The sequence below is a fragment of the Natrix helvetica genome (genome assembly GCF_964273705.1).
Source record: "Natrix helvetica genome assembly, chromosome: 6".
NCBI lineage: Eukaryota > Metazoa > Chordata > Lepidosauria > Squamata > Natricidae > Natrix > Natrix helvetica.
Genome location: NC_138553.1, coordinates 49,793,437 through 49,808,043, shown reverse-complemented (window position 1 = coordinate 49,808,043; position 14,607 = coordinate 49,793,437). Strand labels below are relative to the sequence as shown.

Here is a 14,607-nt window from a genome sequence, read left to right as displayed (position 1 = left end):
AATCTCTCCACTCAGTCTTACCAAGAGAATGGTGATAAACAATATTTGGAAATGTACATCAGGTAATCTTCTGGCAGCAAAATCTCATCTTATTGGCTAGTATCAAGTAGAAGAGGACTGAAAATGCTTCCTCTCCCACCATAACATGCAAGACGAGGTGAGGACTGGCTGGGAGGGGAGGGGCAAGGAGAAGCCAGGTGAGGTGCCCCTCCATGTGAGTGACATCGAGTTGGCCATGCCCACCCAATCACATGCCCACACTCACCTAGTCATGCCCACCCAGTCACATGCCTGCCAAGCAACTCCCACTCAGTCACATGACCGCCACCCACAGAATAGGCCACACCAACCGAATAGGAAGTAAAAAAATTTGAAACCCACCCCTAGGTTGGGAGTGACATGACTAAGATAAGAGGATTTTTTATCTTAGCATCTATGAATTGTTATATGAATTTTATTGTTTTATTGTTTAGTTTTTATTGACTTATTACTGTTATTGATAATGTATATTGCCCTGAGTCACAAGCTAAGTAGATCAATATAATCATATTAAAATAGTATAGGTTTTCTTTCTTTTTGTGCTTTTCACAATACAGTTTAGCACAGTGATTCCCGGTACCGCCCTCTGAGGGTGGTGAGATGACTTAGGGGGGTGCTAAGAGGCAAGGGGAGTGGCAGGGGGGCGCTAAGAAGCAAGGGGGTGACAGGGGGGTGCTAAGAGGCAAGGGACTAGATGAACTATAAGATCCCTTCCAAGTCTGTCATGAGCTGTAGGGTAGGAGGTGGGCAGCTGCCTGAGGCTATGGCTCTTATCCCCAAGAAGTGGACAATGTGCCCCAAGCCCCGTCCCTCCCTTTCCCGATGGCTCGCCTGGAGCAGTGGGTGCCGGGCTGGACGGCCAGCCGCGGCCCTTCTCCACGCAGTTCTGTCCTGCAGATGCTGCCCCATGTCAGCCGTAATGCTGCCTCCCCCGATTTATCTTTCTCTTCATTCGCTCCATAACAAGCGGAGGATTGCACAGCCTGGGCTCCGTCTCCTCCCGCCGCCTCTCCCGGCCAGCGGTGGGCGAGGCAGCAGCTGCAATGGACACCCTTCGACGACCCAGAGAAGCCTGGTGCAGGGACCGGGAGGACAGGAGGGGGGGGTGCGGTCCAAGGCTGACTTAGGACACGCGTCTCTTGGCCCCGAATTCTCCACACCCCGCTGAGCCCCGGTTGGAACATGCAGCCGATGCAGAGGGTCGAGAAGCCCCCCTGCACCTCCTATCTCCTAGGCGACAAGCGCCGCCCGCCAATCCCGCCTGCTGAAGTTTCCCCATCTAAGGGGGGAAGGACTCAGGTGAGGACGCGCGGGAGGCGAGGGGGGACTCTGCTGCTTCCTGCAGGCTCGGACTTAGCCCGGGGACGATGGGGGCCTAGAGGGGTGACTGCTCCGAGCATCCGGGGGAGACTCGCTGCTGGGGCGGCGATCTCCTGTGTCTCCCTGGCATTCCACTGGGAAAAGCTGGTTCTGGGCACCTGGAGGAATGCCGGGTGTGCCCCACCCCACACTCCCCGGGGACTGGAGAAAAAAGCTAGGGATGTATTTCTGAAACCCATCTGATGCCCCCCCTCTCCTCCAGGTTCACTGGGAGGTAGCCAGCACTTACGATCGCAACCAAGGCCAAAATGTTTGTTGTTGAGTGAAAAATTTGTTAAGTGAATTTTACAACGTTTTGTGCCACAGTTACAATGAATCTCTGCAGTTGTTAAGTGAGTCATATGATTGTTAAGTGAATCTGGCTTCCCCATTGTCTTCGCTTGTCAGAAGTCACAAAAGGGGATCACATGACCCTCGAAACCCTCGTAAAATGAGCCAGTTGACAAGCGTCCCAATTTTGATCACATGGCCCCAGGGATGATGCAATGGTTTTAAGTATGAAAAACGGTCATAAGTCACTTTTTTCAGTGCTGTCGTAATTTTGAACATTTACTAAATCAAGATGCTGAGCTTGTCGATCGAAAGGTCGGCAGTTCGGTGGTTCGAATCCCTAGTGCCGTGTAACGGAATGAGCTCCTGTTACTTGTCCCAGCTTCTGCCAACCTAGCAGCTCGAAAGCACATAAAGAATTCAAGTAGAAAAGTAAGGACCCCCTTTGGTGGGAAGGTAACAATGTTCCATGCACTTTGGAAGATTTTGGAAGAAGTGCAAAGAAGAGCAACTAAGATGTTTAAAGGCCTGGAGACTAAAACATAGGAAAAACAGTTGCAAGAATTGGGAATGGCCAGTCTAGAGAAAAGGATTGGGGTGGGGGGACACCTGATAGCAGTCTTCCATTATTTGAGGGGCTGCCACAGAGAAGAGAGTGTCAACCTGTTCTCCAAAGCAGGATAAGAAAAAATGGGTAGAAACTAATCAAGGAGAGAAGCAACCTAGAACTAAGGAGAAACTTCCTAATGGTGAGGACAATTAATCAGTGGAACAGAAGTTGCCTCCAGAGGTTGTGGGTGCTCCACCACTGGAGGCTTTCAAGAAGAGACCGGACAGCCTGAAATTGTCTGAAATTGTATAGGATTGCTCCTGGTTGAGCGGGGTTGGACTAGAAGACCTCCAAGATCTCTTCCAGTTCTATTCTGATTGAATAATTGAGGTCTGGCTGCTGCTATGCTGCTCCTTCCCTTCCTAGAACCTTGATCGTTTGCTGCTTCATACAGAAGTTCATTGGCTATCAAAAGGCAACTGTGTGAGACGCTTTTACAATCTTTTGACACGGTTGTGGAGTTTTTTGAAGACAAGAATGCTTTGCTCAGTGGTCAACTCAAAGAGATCAGGCATGACATTGCTTATTTATCAGAATTATTTGCAAAGTTCAATGAAGTGAATTTGCAGTTGCAAGGAAATGAGGTCAATCTTATTAAGGCCAAATCTGTCATCTCTACGTTTATTTCAAAGTTAACTCTATTCAAGCGCAATATAGGCCATCGCGAGCTATACCAATTTCCAAGCTTGTCTGAGCTAGAAGAGAAAGGTGGGATACAAGATGATGATCTTAAGTTTTTTGTGACCATTTGGACATGCTGTATAAAGATATGTCTGAGCAATATCAGGATCTTCTTTTGATGGAAATTCCAGATTGGGTGATAAATCCATTTTCAGATACTGAGGAAGATGGGATAGTGGAGGAACATCTCATAGAGCTGCAAAATGACATTGAGCTGAAGCCAAAGTTTAAGAAATCGTACCAAGAGTTTGGTTACAGAAAGAAAATTCTGATATTTGGTGGAACATGGCTTCAGTGTGGTCATCCAACGTCTCTCCAAGCAAAGAAATTGACTCCAGATTACTGAACGTGGTGATTTAAGACTCCTGCTAAGTGACTTAATACCAGACATTGAGAAATTGGTATCACTTCATCAAGCCCATCCATCACATTAAGAATTTACTGAACAGTGAAGCAGTTACTAAATTTTACTGAGTTTACTAAGTTAGTAGTTACTAAGGTTCTTGATAAATGACTATCAGACTTTGAAAACCTGGTATCACTGGATCATGTTCAACAGTTTTGTTGAATAAACATTAACTAAAAAGGTTTTTAAATTGGATTTTGATAAATGTTCAATTGTTACAGTTTTGAATTTTACTGTTACTATCTTTCTTCTGTCGTGCAAACCGCCCAGTCATATGATCCCCCAGCCACGCCTATCAAGCCACGCCCACAGAACCAATAGTAAAAAAATTGAATTACACCATTGGGTGGGGGGCACTGAGGATCAGTTTGTAGTTTAGTTAGTTTAGTTTAGTTTATTTAATTTATAGACCGCCCCCTCTCCCCGTAGGGACTCGGGGCGGTGTACAGACCATTCGTAATCAAAACAATAAAATGACATAAGACATAAGACATGCAACATAAACAACTCACACACACGGTCTGTTATAAAATCCCAAAACCAATTAAATATTAAGAACAATTTTAAAACCCATTAAAACCCCAATATAAAATTTAAAAATTTAAAAAGCCATCCAGGAAGGTTTGAATAGATGTTAAATACAGTTACGATTATAGTTGTAATTAAGCCAGACCTGCTACTCGAAACAGGTGGGTCTTGAGTTTCTTGCGGAAGGAGCGGAGATCAGAGGTGGTTCTAATATCGGGGGGGAGGTCGTTCCAGAGGGTTGGGCCCATCACAGAGAAGGCCCTACTCCTAGGCACCGCCCGCCCGCACTGTTTAGCGGATGGTACCCGGAGGAGGCCCTCTCTGTGAGAGCGGATTGGTCGCAGGGATGTATGGGGTAGAATGCGATCCCGCAAATAACTAGGTCCCGAGCCATGGAGCGCTTTGAAGATGACAATCAACACCTTGAAACGCACCCGAAAGGCCACAGGTAGCCAGTGCAGCTCCCGCAGGAGAGGTGTTACATGGGAGTACTTAGTACTCCCCATAATAACCCGCGCGGCTGCATTCTGGACCAGCTGGAGCCTTCGGGTGCATCTCAAGGGGAGCCCCATGTAGAGAGCGTTACAGTAATCAAGGCGAGAAGTCACTAGGGCATGAGTGACTGTGCAAAGGGCGTCCCGCTCCAGTAAGGGACGCAATTGGCGCATCAGGTGAACCTGATGGAACGCCCCCCTAGCCACGGCCGTCACATGATCATCTAGCGACAGCCGGGAATCTAGGAGGACGCCCAAATTACGTACCCTATCCACCGGGGGCAGTTGTACCCCCCCCCAATGGCCAGAGATGGAACACATTGGCTAAAGCGGGGCGCCGGTAGCCACAGCCACTCCGTCTTGGAAGGGTTGAGTCTGAGTCTGTTGTCGCCCATCCAGACCCGCACGGCTTCCAGACACCGGGACATCACCTCGACGGCTTCGTTGGGGTGGTTCGGGGTAGAAATGTATAACTGAGTGTCATCTGCATACAGATGGCACTCAACCCCGAATCCTCGAATGATCTCACCCAGCGGTTTCATGTATGTGTTGAACAAGAGAGGGGAGAGGACCGACCCCTGTGGCACTCCACACGTGAGCGGCCTCAGGGTCGATCTCTGCTTTCCCGCCAACACACATTGCGTCCGACCGGAGAGGAAGGAGGAGAACCACCGCAAAACGGTGCCCCTCACCCCCATCCCCTCTAGCCGATGCAACAGGATACCATGGTCGATGGTATCGAAAGCCGCTGAGAGGTCTAACAGGACTAAGATGGAGGAACAACCCCCATCTTTCGCCCTCCAGAGATCATCCACCAACGCGACCAAAGCCGTCTCTGTGCTGTGGCCCGGCCGGAAACCGGACTGGCGCGGATCTAGATAAGTAATTTCCTCCAGGTGTCGAGGGAACTGCTGCGCCACCACACTCTCAACAACCTTCGCTAAAAAGGGAAGGTTGGAGACAGGACGATAATTGGCTAACTCAACTGGGTCTAGGGAAGGCCTCTTAAGTAGGGGCCTCACCACCGCCTCCTTCAAGGAGGCTGGCAGGAACCCCTCCTCCAGCGAGGCGTTCACCAGACCCAGGAGCCAGTCACGTGTAACCTCCCAGGTTGCCAGTACAAGCCAGGAGGGACACGGGTCCAATAAACATGTGGTGGCCCGCAGTCGCCCGCGTAGCCTGTCCATATCCTCGGCGGCAACAGAGTCAGACTCCTCCCAGATAGGTACCTCAAGACTCGCCTCCGGTGTCTCCTCACGATCACTGAAGGGGACCCATTCGCTCCGGATCTGAGCGATTTTGTCCTGCAGATATTCCCCAAATTCCTCTGCCCTCCCCTGTAAAGGGGCTTCCCGCGGCCTCTGTGATAGGAGGGAGCGGGTCACCCGAAACAGGGCGGCAGGGCGGTTTTCTGCAGACGCAATAAGGGTGGCATAATATCGACGTTTAGCCACCCTTAGTGCCACAAGGTAGGTCCGTAAATGGGCTCTTACCTGTGTTCGGTCAGATTCGGCCCGAGAGGATCTCCATCTGCTCTCTAGGCGTCTCTTGTGGCGCTTCATCACCCTCAGCTCCTCGGAAAACCAAGGGGCCAGGGTGGTTCGCTGCCACCGGAGAGGCCGCAAGGGCGCTACCCGGTCCAAGGCCCCGGCCGCCGCACTGTTCCATGCAGCCGCCAGGTCCTCTGTCCGGGAGCGGGTCAGGGCAACAGGAGGTGGCCCAAGCTCCGTCTGGAACCTGTCTGGTTCCATCAGTCGCCTGGGGCGGAACCATCTAAGATCCTCTGGTTCCGCCTCCCCGCGATGGGGGGTGGCGTCAGGGAAGTCCAGCCGGAGAAGCGAGTGATCTGACCATGACAGGGGAGTGATCACCTGATCCCCTATTCCCAGATCGCTTTTCCATCGACCAGAGATAAAAACAAGGTCCAGCATGTGTCCTCCTTCGTGTGTGGGGCACCAAGGGGGTGGTGGACTGAAAAAGTTTGGGAACCACTGGTTTAGCATATAATGGATATACATGCACATTGATCAACCTGTTTTATATTCTAGATGTTCCAGAATTTCTATTTTTATTTCAGTTTAGAAGCATATAAAACAGGCTACAACATTCACTGGGTTTTACTGTGTGTTTTTATTGTGTGTATTTGAAGATTGCATCCTTACTAAAGAAAATAAATAGTATATCTATCAAATACTCATTCATATAAGCTATGGATCAAGGAATAATTTCACACAAGTTAAAACAAGCATTCAAGTCTATTACAGCTTCGCAAAAATTAGGTTTAGAAGTACAATCTGTCTAAATTACCAAGGTTGTTACCTTACAGAATTCTCGTATCTTGAGTCTAATTCATCAACATCAATGGGCTCCTGTATATTTACCGTCCGCAACCCAAATTTTACAACCCAACTCCTTAATAATCAATGGCTCTGAAGATGCCTTCAACTAAGATAAATCCCTGGAAGCCGTAGTTTCAACGAACTGTCAAAGCGCTAGAACCGAGAGCTGCTCCTTGCAAATTGAGTATAATAAGGCTTATCGCACTATAAACAGATTAAAAGAACTCTATAATCCATTTTAGCGGTTTAAATAGTCTGGCGTCGCAGAAATCCCGCACGCCGCTAAATGCAAACATAGGAAAAAGCAAACAATCCGCACCACATTCAGCCGGAGGTGTCTTGCCCTGCCCTTTTAGGTTCTTTCCATTTCCACCTGTGCCCTGCCTTTTATTAGTCCCAACACTGCTTGCGTAGTCTCATTGGAGCCGTATAGTCCTCCCAGCAGCCTGGGGATGCTCTCAGGCCCGAGCTGCCGCTCTTCTCGTTTCGAATTCTCACGCGCTCTCTTCTTCTCCTTCCCGCTGCCGTCCATGGGTTTGCCGAAGTGGGAGGGGGTCGTGGAGGGCGTTTCCCCGGTCGCCGCGCGGCGTCATTCCCAGCATGCAGCGCGGGCCGCCCCTGCCACTGCCGCCGCTCCTGTTCCTGCAGCCGCCGCTGCCGCCGCCTCTCCGTGTGCTGCCGTCACTTTCGCAGCTGTTGCCGCCGCCGCTCCGTGGCTGGAAGACATGGCGGAGGGCGGCGCGGCGGATCTGGAGACCCAGCGCTCGGATATCGCGGCGCTGCTCAAGACGGCTCTCCGCAAGGGCGACACCTGGTGAGGAAAAAGGAAGGGATGGCGAACGGGGAGGTGGGGTGTTTGAGGGCCTCTCTCGGTGACAGGTGCGGGCGGTGCCTGCCTCAGCGCCTTTTGGCGAGGGAAGCGGCAGCTCTCCTCTGCCCTTCTTGTCCCCTGTTCGTTCACGGGAGACTCCTTACTATCCCGGGAGCAGATTTTCGGGCACCCTTTCCCCCCCCCCTCCCTCCGGTGCCTATGACGGGCTTTGCCTCAGCGCGCTGCCGGCACGGCGCTAATTCCTCACCTGCGAGGAGGTAAAGGTGGCCGCTGCCGCCAGGTATTTTCCCCCATTGTTTCAAATGGTCGCTAGCAACCCGTCCTAGGTGGAGGAACGGCGCGAGTGAATATTTCGGGCAACGTTTCTCATTCCCAGAGCAGCTTCTCGAGAAGCTTCCGTGGTAAGGCCTGCCTCTCTGGACGGGTGGTGGATGGGAAGGCTGCGGCCACTTCTTGGGTTTATATCTCACCCGGCTCTTTGAACAACACTCCCGCTCTTCTTCCCGTGCCACTCCCTTCAGAATTTGCTAACTTCATGGTCATTACAGTGATCGCAGAAAGGAAGGGAGTAAAACAGCAATGGAGGATCAGATGATGGTTTATAAAATTATGAAAGATCCAGAGAAAGTGGAGAGCGTAACTTTTTTCTCCTCAAATTTTAACACCTAAAATAATACCATAATCCAAAATGCTAGGAGATCTGGGGAAATCCAGAAAAGAAGATTTAAAGTATTTTTGTCAAAAGAATTCATTGCTGCAGAGTTTGATTATGTCCATTAATTTAGCCTCTAAAGGAAATTACTGTGTACCTATCTATAATGTCTAGGCTGGCTCCAAAATCAGAGATTAAGAGCAGTTTAGGGACTGAGAAGAAAAGGGCTGTTTAATCTCATACCCTGATTTATATTTTAGATACATAAATATCAATGTTTTATTAAAGCCTTGAAATTTGGATTTTATAACCTTCTGTATTAATATGCTAAACCTTAGCTGATTAATATTTCAGTATTAATGGATTAAGGTACAGTTTACATTGCCATAAATATTTTCCTCAGAGATGGGAGGAAAACAGATTGTGTATACTTGGTCCTAATCTTCCATTCATTGGCTTCTGTGCTAGGAATGGGAAAAGTGCAAACTAAAGACTCACCAATAATCCCTTTGCAGCTCCAAGTGCACTCTCTTCTGAAAATTTTGGGTGTCCATTTTGGGTTTGCAGGGATATTAAACTCTAAAATGAGCATATTGAGTCTTCGTGAAATACATATTTCACTTCTTAATATTCCTGAAGTCCTCTCCCAAAATGGGCTATGTATGCCTCTGTCCATTTTCAGAGTACATCCCTCCGTATCCACAGAACCCTTGCTGCAATCCTTAAACCAGCAGAAGTTATATAGTCCTGCACCATACAATTATTGATTTTGCAGTATTCAATGAGTATTCAATGAGACCAAGTTGGCTTGGAATTCACTTAATGAGTATACATATTGTGGCAATAGGAAGTACACCCAGTAGAGAAATAGCAATAAGTAAAAATGCCAGTTTGCCTTCCATTGCCATTGATTTGGGATGGTGAATCACATGCAGATAAGCAGATCCATCAGGTACATGAATCAGCCTATGTTTTTGAAAGTTATTTTGATGTTACAATCTAATCATATGCACTTGGAAATATGTTCTATGAATTTCACCTTTCAGTAACAGATTTTGAAATTAGAGCATTAGTTTTAAATGTTAATCTAATGTCTAGTATATTATTTTCACCAATGAAAACAATTGTTAAACAAATTGGCTTTCTGTTCTTACATTGAATTCAAAAGTGTGCTATATACCACTCATGTATAAAATTATTGATGGGAAGGAAAACAAGCTTAAATTGTGACTATATACTAAAACTGTAAATCACAATTTAGTCCAACTTTTATAAATTTGAGTTTTGGGCAAAGATAACTGCACAGATTCTATCTGAGGAAGAAGAATACAGCATTCATTCTTTCATGGAGAAAAAATGAATAGCTGTGTATTTCTATTAGTTACATTTCTTACAAAATTTTAGAATGGCATAAATCAGTATTTGGTTTTATTTCCTGATAACCATACAAGATTTTAGTCTAGGAGATTATTTACTACATACAAATTCAGTACCCTGCAATATTTTTGTTGTGGTACATTTTGTACCTATGCATATGTATTTTGAAATATACTTTGAACAATTTTATCTTGTTTCCAGCAGTATACAATATATTGTATCCCCTACTTACTGAAATCATCCCATGGTTAAGGCAGTTCATAACTATAGCTACATTTACTTGGTATTAAACACTCAAAAATTCACAAATTTTAGCTAGATTTTCTATATACAGATTGTTTCTATGTCAAGTTTGGATCTCTCTGGAGGAATTTTTTAAAAAAACTTCAGCTATTGTACTTCTCATTTATATTGCCATTAGATTTGGAAACTGATGTTATAGAGCTGAAACTTAAATTGCCAATATTTAGAATTGACCATAATATTAGCAATCGTGATCATTAGGATAATAAGATAAATAATATGATCTTGCCTTACTAGTTTTCAATATTTTCTCTCATTCCAGCTATGATATTATAATTGTATAAAGTTAAATTCTATTATTGCTTCACATGCTAACAAATTTGGTGTGTAGTTTTCTTTCATTATAAATAAAAAGTGTGTTGCTTGTAATATCTCTTAGACTTAGACAATTTATCTGTAATACGCTTCAATTTGTATCTTAAATATATTTTGTAAATGCTTCATTTTTTAAACTCTTTAGTCATAACCCTAATCCTTAATTTAATGGTAATTTATTTTATTAATCTAAATTCCAATCTTAAATTATAGCAGAATGCCTATTAAGCTTGAATTAAAATAGCAAAGGTTTAAAAGCAGAATAAATCCAGCTCAGTATTTCTAAATAATCTGGTATTGAAGTGATGATACTGTAGCCAATTGGAGAGCCAAGAATAATCATGGCAGGCTTTGGGGAAAATATTTGGGAAATTGGAATGTGTTGTGCTTCAGATTCAAAGTCAAAAGGTCAATGGGAATGGGTATGCACAACCTATCTGTTGATACCTCCTTTTAAAAATTGCATTTTCTTCTGGGCTCCCACAGAGAAATATTTGTTTGTGTTAAGAGTGATTGACAGTGTGCCATTCCACTTTCCAGATGATCTTGTTGCATCCTTTTGTTGCTCCTTAAAGTGCATGTTTTCCAGTGATACACAACTACAATGTGAAAGCAGAGTTTCTTTAAGGAGTCACTGGCAAGAGTTGTAGGCCGCAAACCATGCCACAACTCCAGGCACTCATGCGACAACTCCAACTAGTTGTCCTAGCAGATCTTACTAGGCTTCTTCTTTCCTTTTCTGCTTGACTTGAAATTTTTGTTTGAATGCCAAAGAACTCCAATAAACAGACATTTCAAATCCCCCCATATCCATGGCATAGGATAATTCATAAAGGAAAAGTAATTGTGAATATCAATAGCTGATCCATATCCTCACAAACACTTTGATAAAAGTTTAAGAACAGAGTGATATGGGAACTCAGTATAAATGACAGAATAGGAATAAGTAGTTAGCTTCTAAAAACCAGAAAAGGATAGAACCATTTCATCAGATTCCCAATTATATTAAAGTAACCAAGCAAAAAAAAATGTACAACTTTGGCATGGCAAATGGTAATAGTGAGGATAACCTGTTTAGTTTGATTTCAAATATATCCAGAGAACCTAGATTTGCACAGTAGACAAACATTTGAGCAACTTGTCTAGGAAACACAAACATCTGGATTTGTTTAGCTGCTACCTGTGGCAGGAACTAAGAAGTGAAGCAATAGCACATACCAGTATTTTCTTTTAAATTTCTACAGAATGTGGATTTGCTTAAGATCCTGCTTGGATATAAAAATGTATGTCTAAATGGATTTCTATAAATATAGCACCAGAATTATTTATTAAAAATATGCAGAGCTTTGATACTAGAATCAGATGTCCTGATATATAGTGACATCTATGTTTGGGAAACTATGTGAGCAATCATGCAGGTCTGTGAAATTGTTTCATAATATATATACCATGTTCTTTTGAAGGTATTTAGTGGATAGTCGTTGGTTCAAACAGTGGAAAAAGTATGTTGGATTTGACAGCTGGGACAAATATCAAATGGGAGATCAGAATGTTTATCCTGGTCCTATTGATAATTCTGGACTTCTCAAAGGTAATTTACTTGTGTTATTTTAAAAAATTCTGAGGTGTCTCAGTATATTAATAAGATAATTTATTGTTGCAGTTTTCTTAATGAAAACTTTAAACTTTCTGAAATTTGTTTAAAATAGAAGATGAAAGTATCTTAAAAGTAAACTAAAAGTTTAAGATACATTAAAAAGTACAGTAGTGATTAAATTAAGGTATCAGTAATTTGAATAGATAGTTACCCTTTGTGTACTAAATATTGTGGATTAGTAGAATAGTATATTTCTAAGAATCTCTTATAAAAATATTTTGGGGGACAGTGTAATTCAGAAATTGGCTTACTTCCATCATAGACTAAGTTATATTCACTTTTTAAAGATTCTCAATTGTAATCTTAGTGTTTTAGCACATGTTCTGTATTGGCTATAAGTAAATATGAATTCTTTTTCCTCATAGATGGGGATTGTCAATCTCTTAAAGAGCATCTTATTGATGAGCTGGACTACATTCTTTTACCAACTGAAGGATGGAACAAACTAGTTAGCTGGTATACTCTTCTGGAAGGTCAAGAACCTATTGCACGCAAGGTACCTCCTATAGTAAAACACTGAAATGTTAAAAACAGTATTTGGAAATTCTTTGTTTATAACAACTCCCCACCCTCCTAAAAGAACAAAAATGTTTTTTCCCAAGCCACATTGAACTTTATGTGAGTTAACTGATTCTGCTACTAACATTTATATTTGTTCACTGTTCACAAAACTTTTGTTTGTTAGTATCAGAACAAAGTACTATATGCAACAAGTATTTCTTATATTAAAGTATCAGTTATCTCAAATCCTAGCCTCATTGTCATTTTTTTCACCTTGAGTAATCCTAAAATATTTCTGTTACCTGTTCTTTGACAGTCTTCTACAGATAAAGTCTAAATTTGTTCTTTCCCTTGGTACAGCAAAGCAAGTTCTAATCTAAGTGTATAGGTAATGCATGCTAATTTCATGCACTTTATTGTTTATATTTCTTACCTGGTCCTTTAAGTCTGCACTTAAATTTTGCATGCCAGACTCTATGGAGCATCCTGTGTTACTAACATTTGATTTTTGCTTGTTGCCACGAGATATATAGTTGAAATAGCTATAGCTGATGCATTTTATTAAGATAATTATTTGACTGTACTGTTAGTTGTTACATCTCCCACTTTTGTATATTTCTTCAATCTTCTTCCTTGTAGATATGTATAGGTTTCCCCTCCCCCCCGAGAAATATTTCTTAAGGTAGCTTCTCTTTGCCAATATCCATACAAATTCACTGCAAGAAGATTGTTAACTTAACCCTAAACAATCCATAGTTGTTTAATAAATATATGTTTTGAAGAAAAGTAATGTATATGCTTAAAATATCAGTATTTCTTTATACTGAACATTTAAATGCTAAAATTAATGTTACAAAGTGTGCTTATTTAGCTATGAAAATGCCAGTCCTCTTAATTTATCATTTCTGTCTGTGTGTGAATATTTCTTCTATAGAAATAAATAAGTGTGAGTTCATATGCATATTTAAATTCTTGATCGAAATATAATAATAAAACTTTAATATAAACTGTGGAAGTTTAATTCAGTGCTAAAATAAAGAAATTATTTGCTGGTAATTGAAATAATTTAGCTCATTGAGGACAATAATCATTTAATCCTAATATATTTAATAAAGTGTGATAAAATAAGTTATGTTTTATAATATATAATACATAGATTATGTTTTATAATGTATTATATAATGCTAAGTTTTTAAACTGCATAACTGAGAATGTTATAGGTTATTGTATTTCTGCTAAAGTTAAAGATTTCTGCAGGCCATTTAAGTATTTGTGTATGTGCGATACATGATTGTGGTGGCTTCAGAGAATTCATAGATATTTTTCACCAAGCATAATGTCACAATTGAGAGTGGCTGATCCAATATGTTTTCTAATGTAAATTACTTTTTCTATAACTTCTTATGGCAACTTGTTGGAAATGGAGTATAAACCTCTAAATGTTTAAATATTCTCACCTTTTTTTTAAAGAAAAAGACAATAAAAACCATTAGGAAAATTATATTTGATGCTACAGATTTAAAGCTTCTTTGAAACTCTGGCATGCATATGGGTCTATAACTTTAGCAATAATAATATTTTTTTAATAAAAATACAACCTTAGTGGGAGACCAGTAACCATACATATAAATATTATTTGGTGTTTATTTATTAAATTCAGCTTTATTTCAAAATCTAAGGACATTTGTCTATTAATATACCCTTCCCCCCTAGTGAGAATTCATTGATTCTGTTGCTATAGCATATGATTTCTAGCAGTTATTTGGTACTTCCTTTTTTGCCTTATTTGATGAATCACATACCAAGCTGATGGCTATTTTCAGGACAGTCTACATGGCTGATTTATGCAGTAACAGCATAGAAGATCAGATGGAAATATACAAGAGGTGATTGTGAACATTCTGCTTACCTCAGTTTCCAAGTTTTGTTGGCTATTAGTAATTTATGTTGAAGAATAAAGTTAAGATTGTTTCCCTAAATAAAAATAAAATTAATATATCCAATTTCAAAAATATTGCTGGTATTTAGTGCCAATAAGCTATTTATGTTGCTAGTGTGAATAGTTTTTTTTTTTTAAGTAGGGTGTTTCATTATAAACGTATGTTTAAAGTGGAAATTAAATTTTGATCTAATCTTCACAACCTTACATGGCTTATAAAGCATCTAATTACAAGATAAAGGTTGACCATCTGAAAATTGTGTATTATATATTTAGGAACGTAT

At 42.0% G+C, this 14,607-nt stretch overlaps 1 protein-coding gene across 8 annotated transcripts in view; it reads left to right on the top strand.

The window, feature by feature from the left end:
- Positions 1–6,519: 6,519 nt before the first annotated feature.
- Positions 6,520–14,607, top strand: part of USP15 (ubiquitin specific peptidase 15) — a 100,216-nt gene continuing 92,128 nt past the window's right edge. For 2 of the 8 annotated variants that reach the window (XM_081957004.1, XM_081957006.1), the window contains exons 1-3: positions 6,521–7,561; positions 11,690–11,817; positions 12,249–12,379. In XM_081957004.1, the coding sequence (XP_081813130.1) occupies positions 7,200–7,561; positions 11,690–11,817; positions 12,249–12,379 (621 nt within the window). In that variant the 5' untranslated portion in view covers positions 6,521–7,199. Of the gene's footprint in view, positions 7,562–7,629; positions 7,981–11,689; positions 11,818–12,248; positions 12,380–13,318; positions 14,271–14,607 lie in introns of those variants that run through there. The other 6 variants (XM_081957011.1, XM_081957009.1, XM_081957003.1 and 3 more) reach the window with 5 other exon arrangements.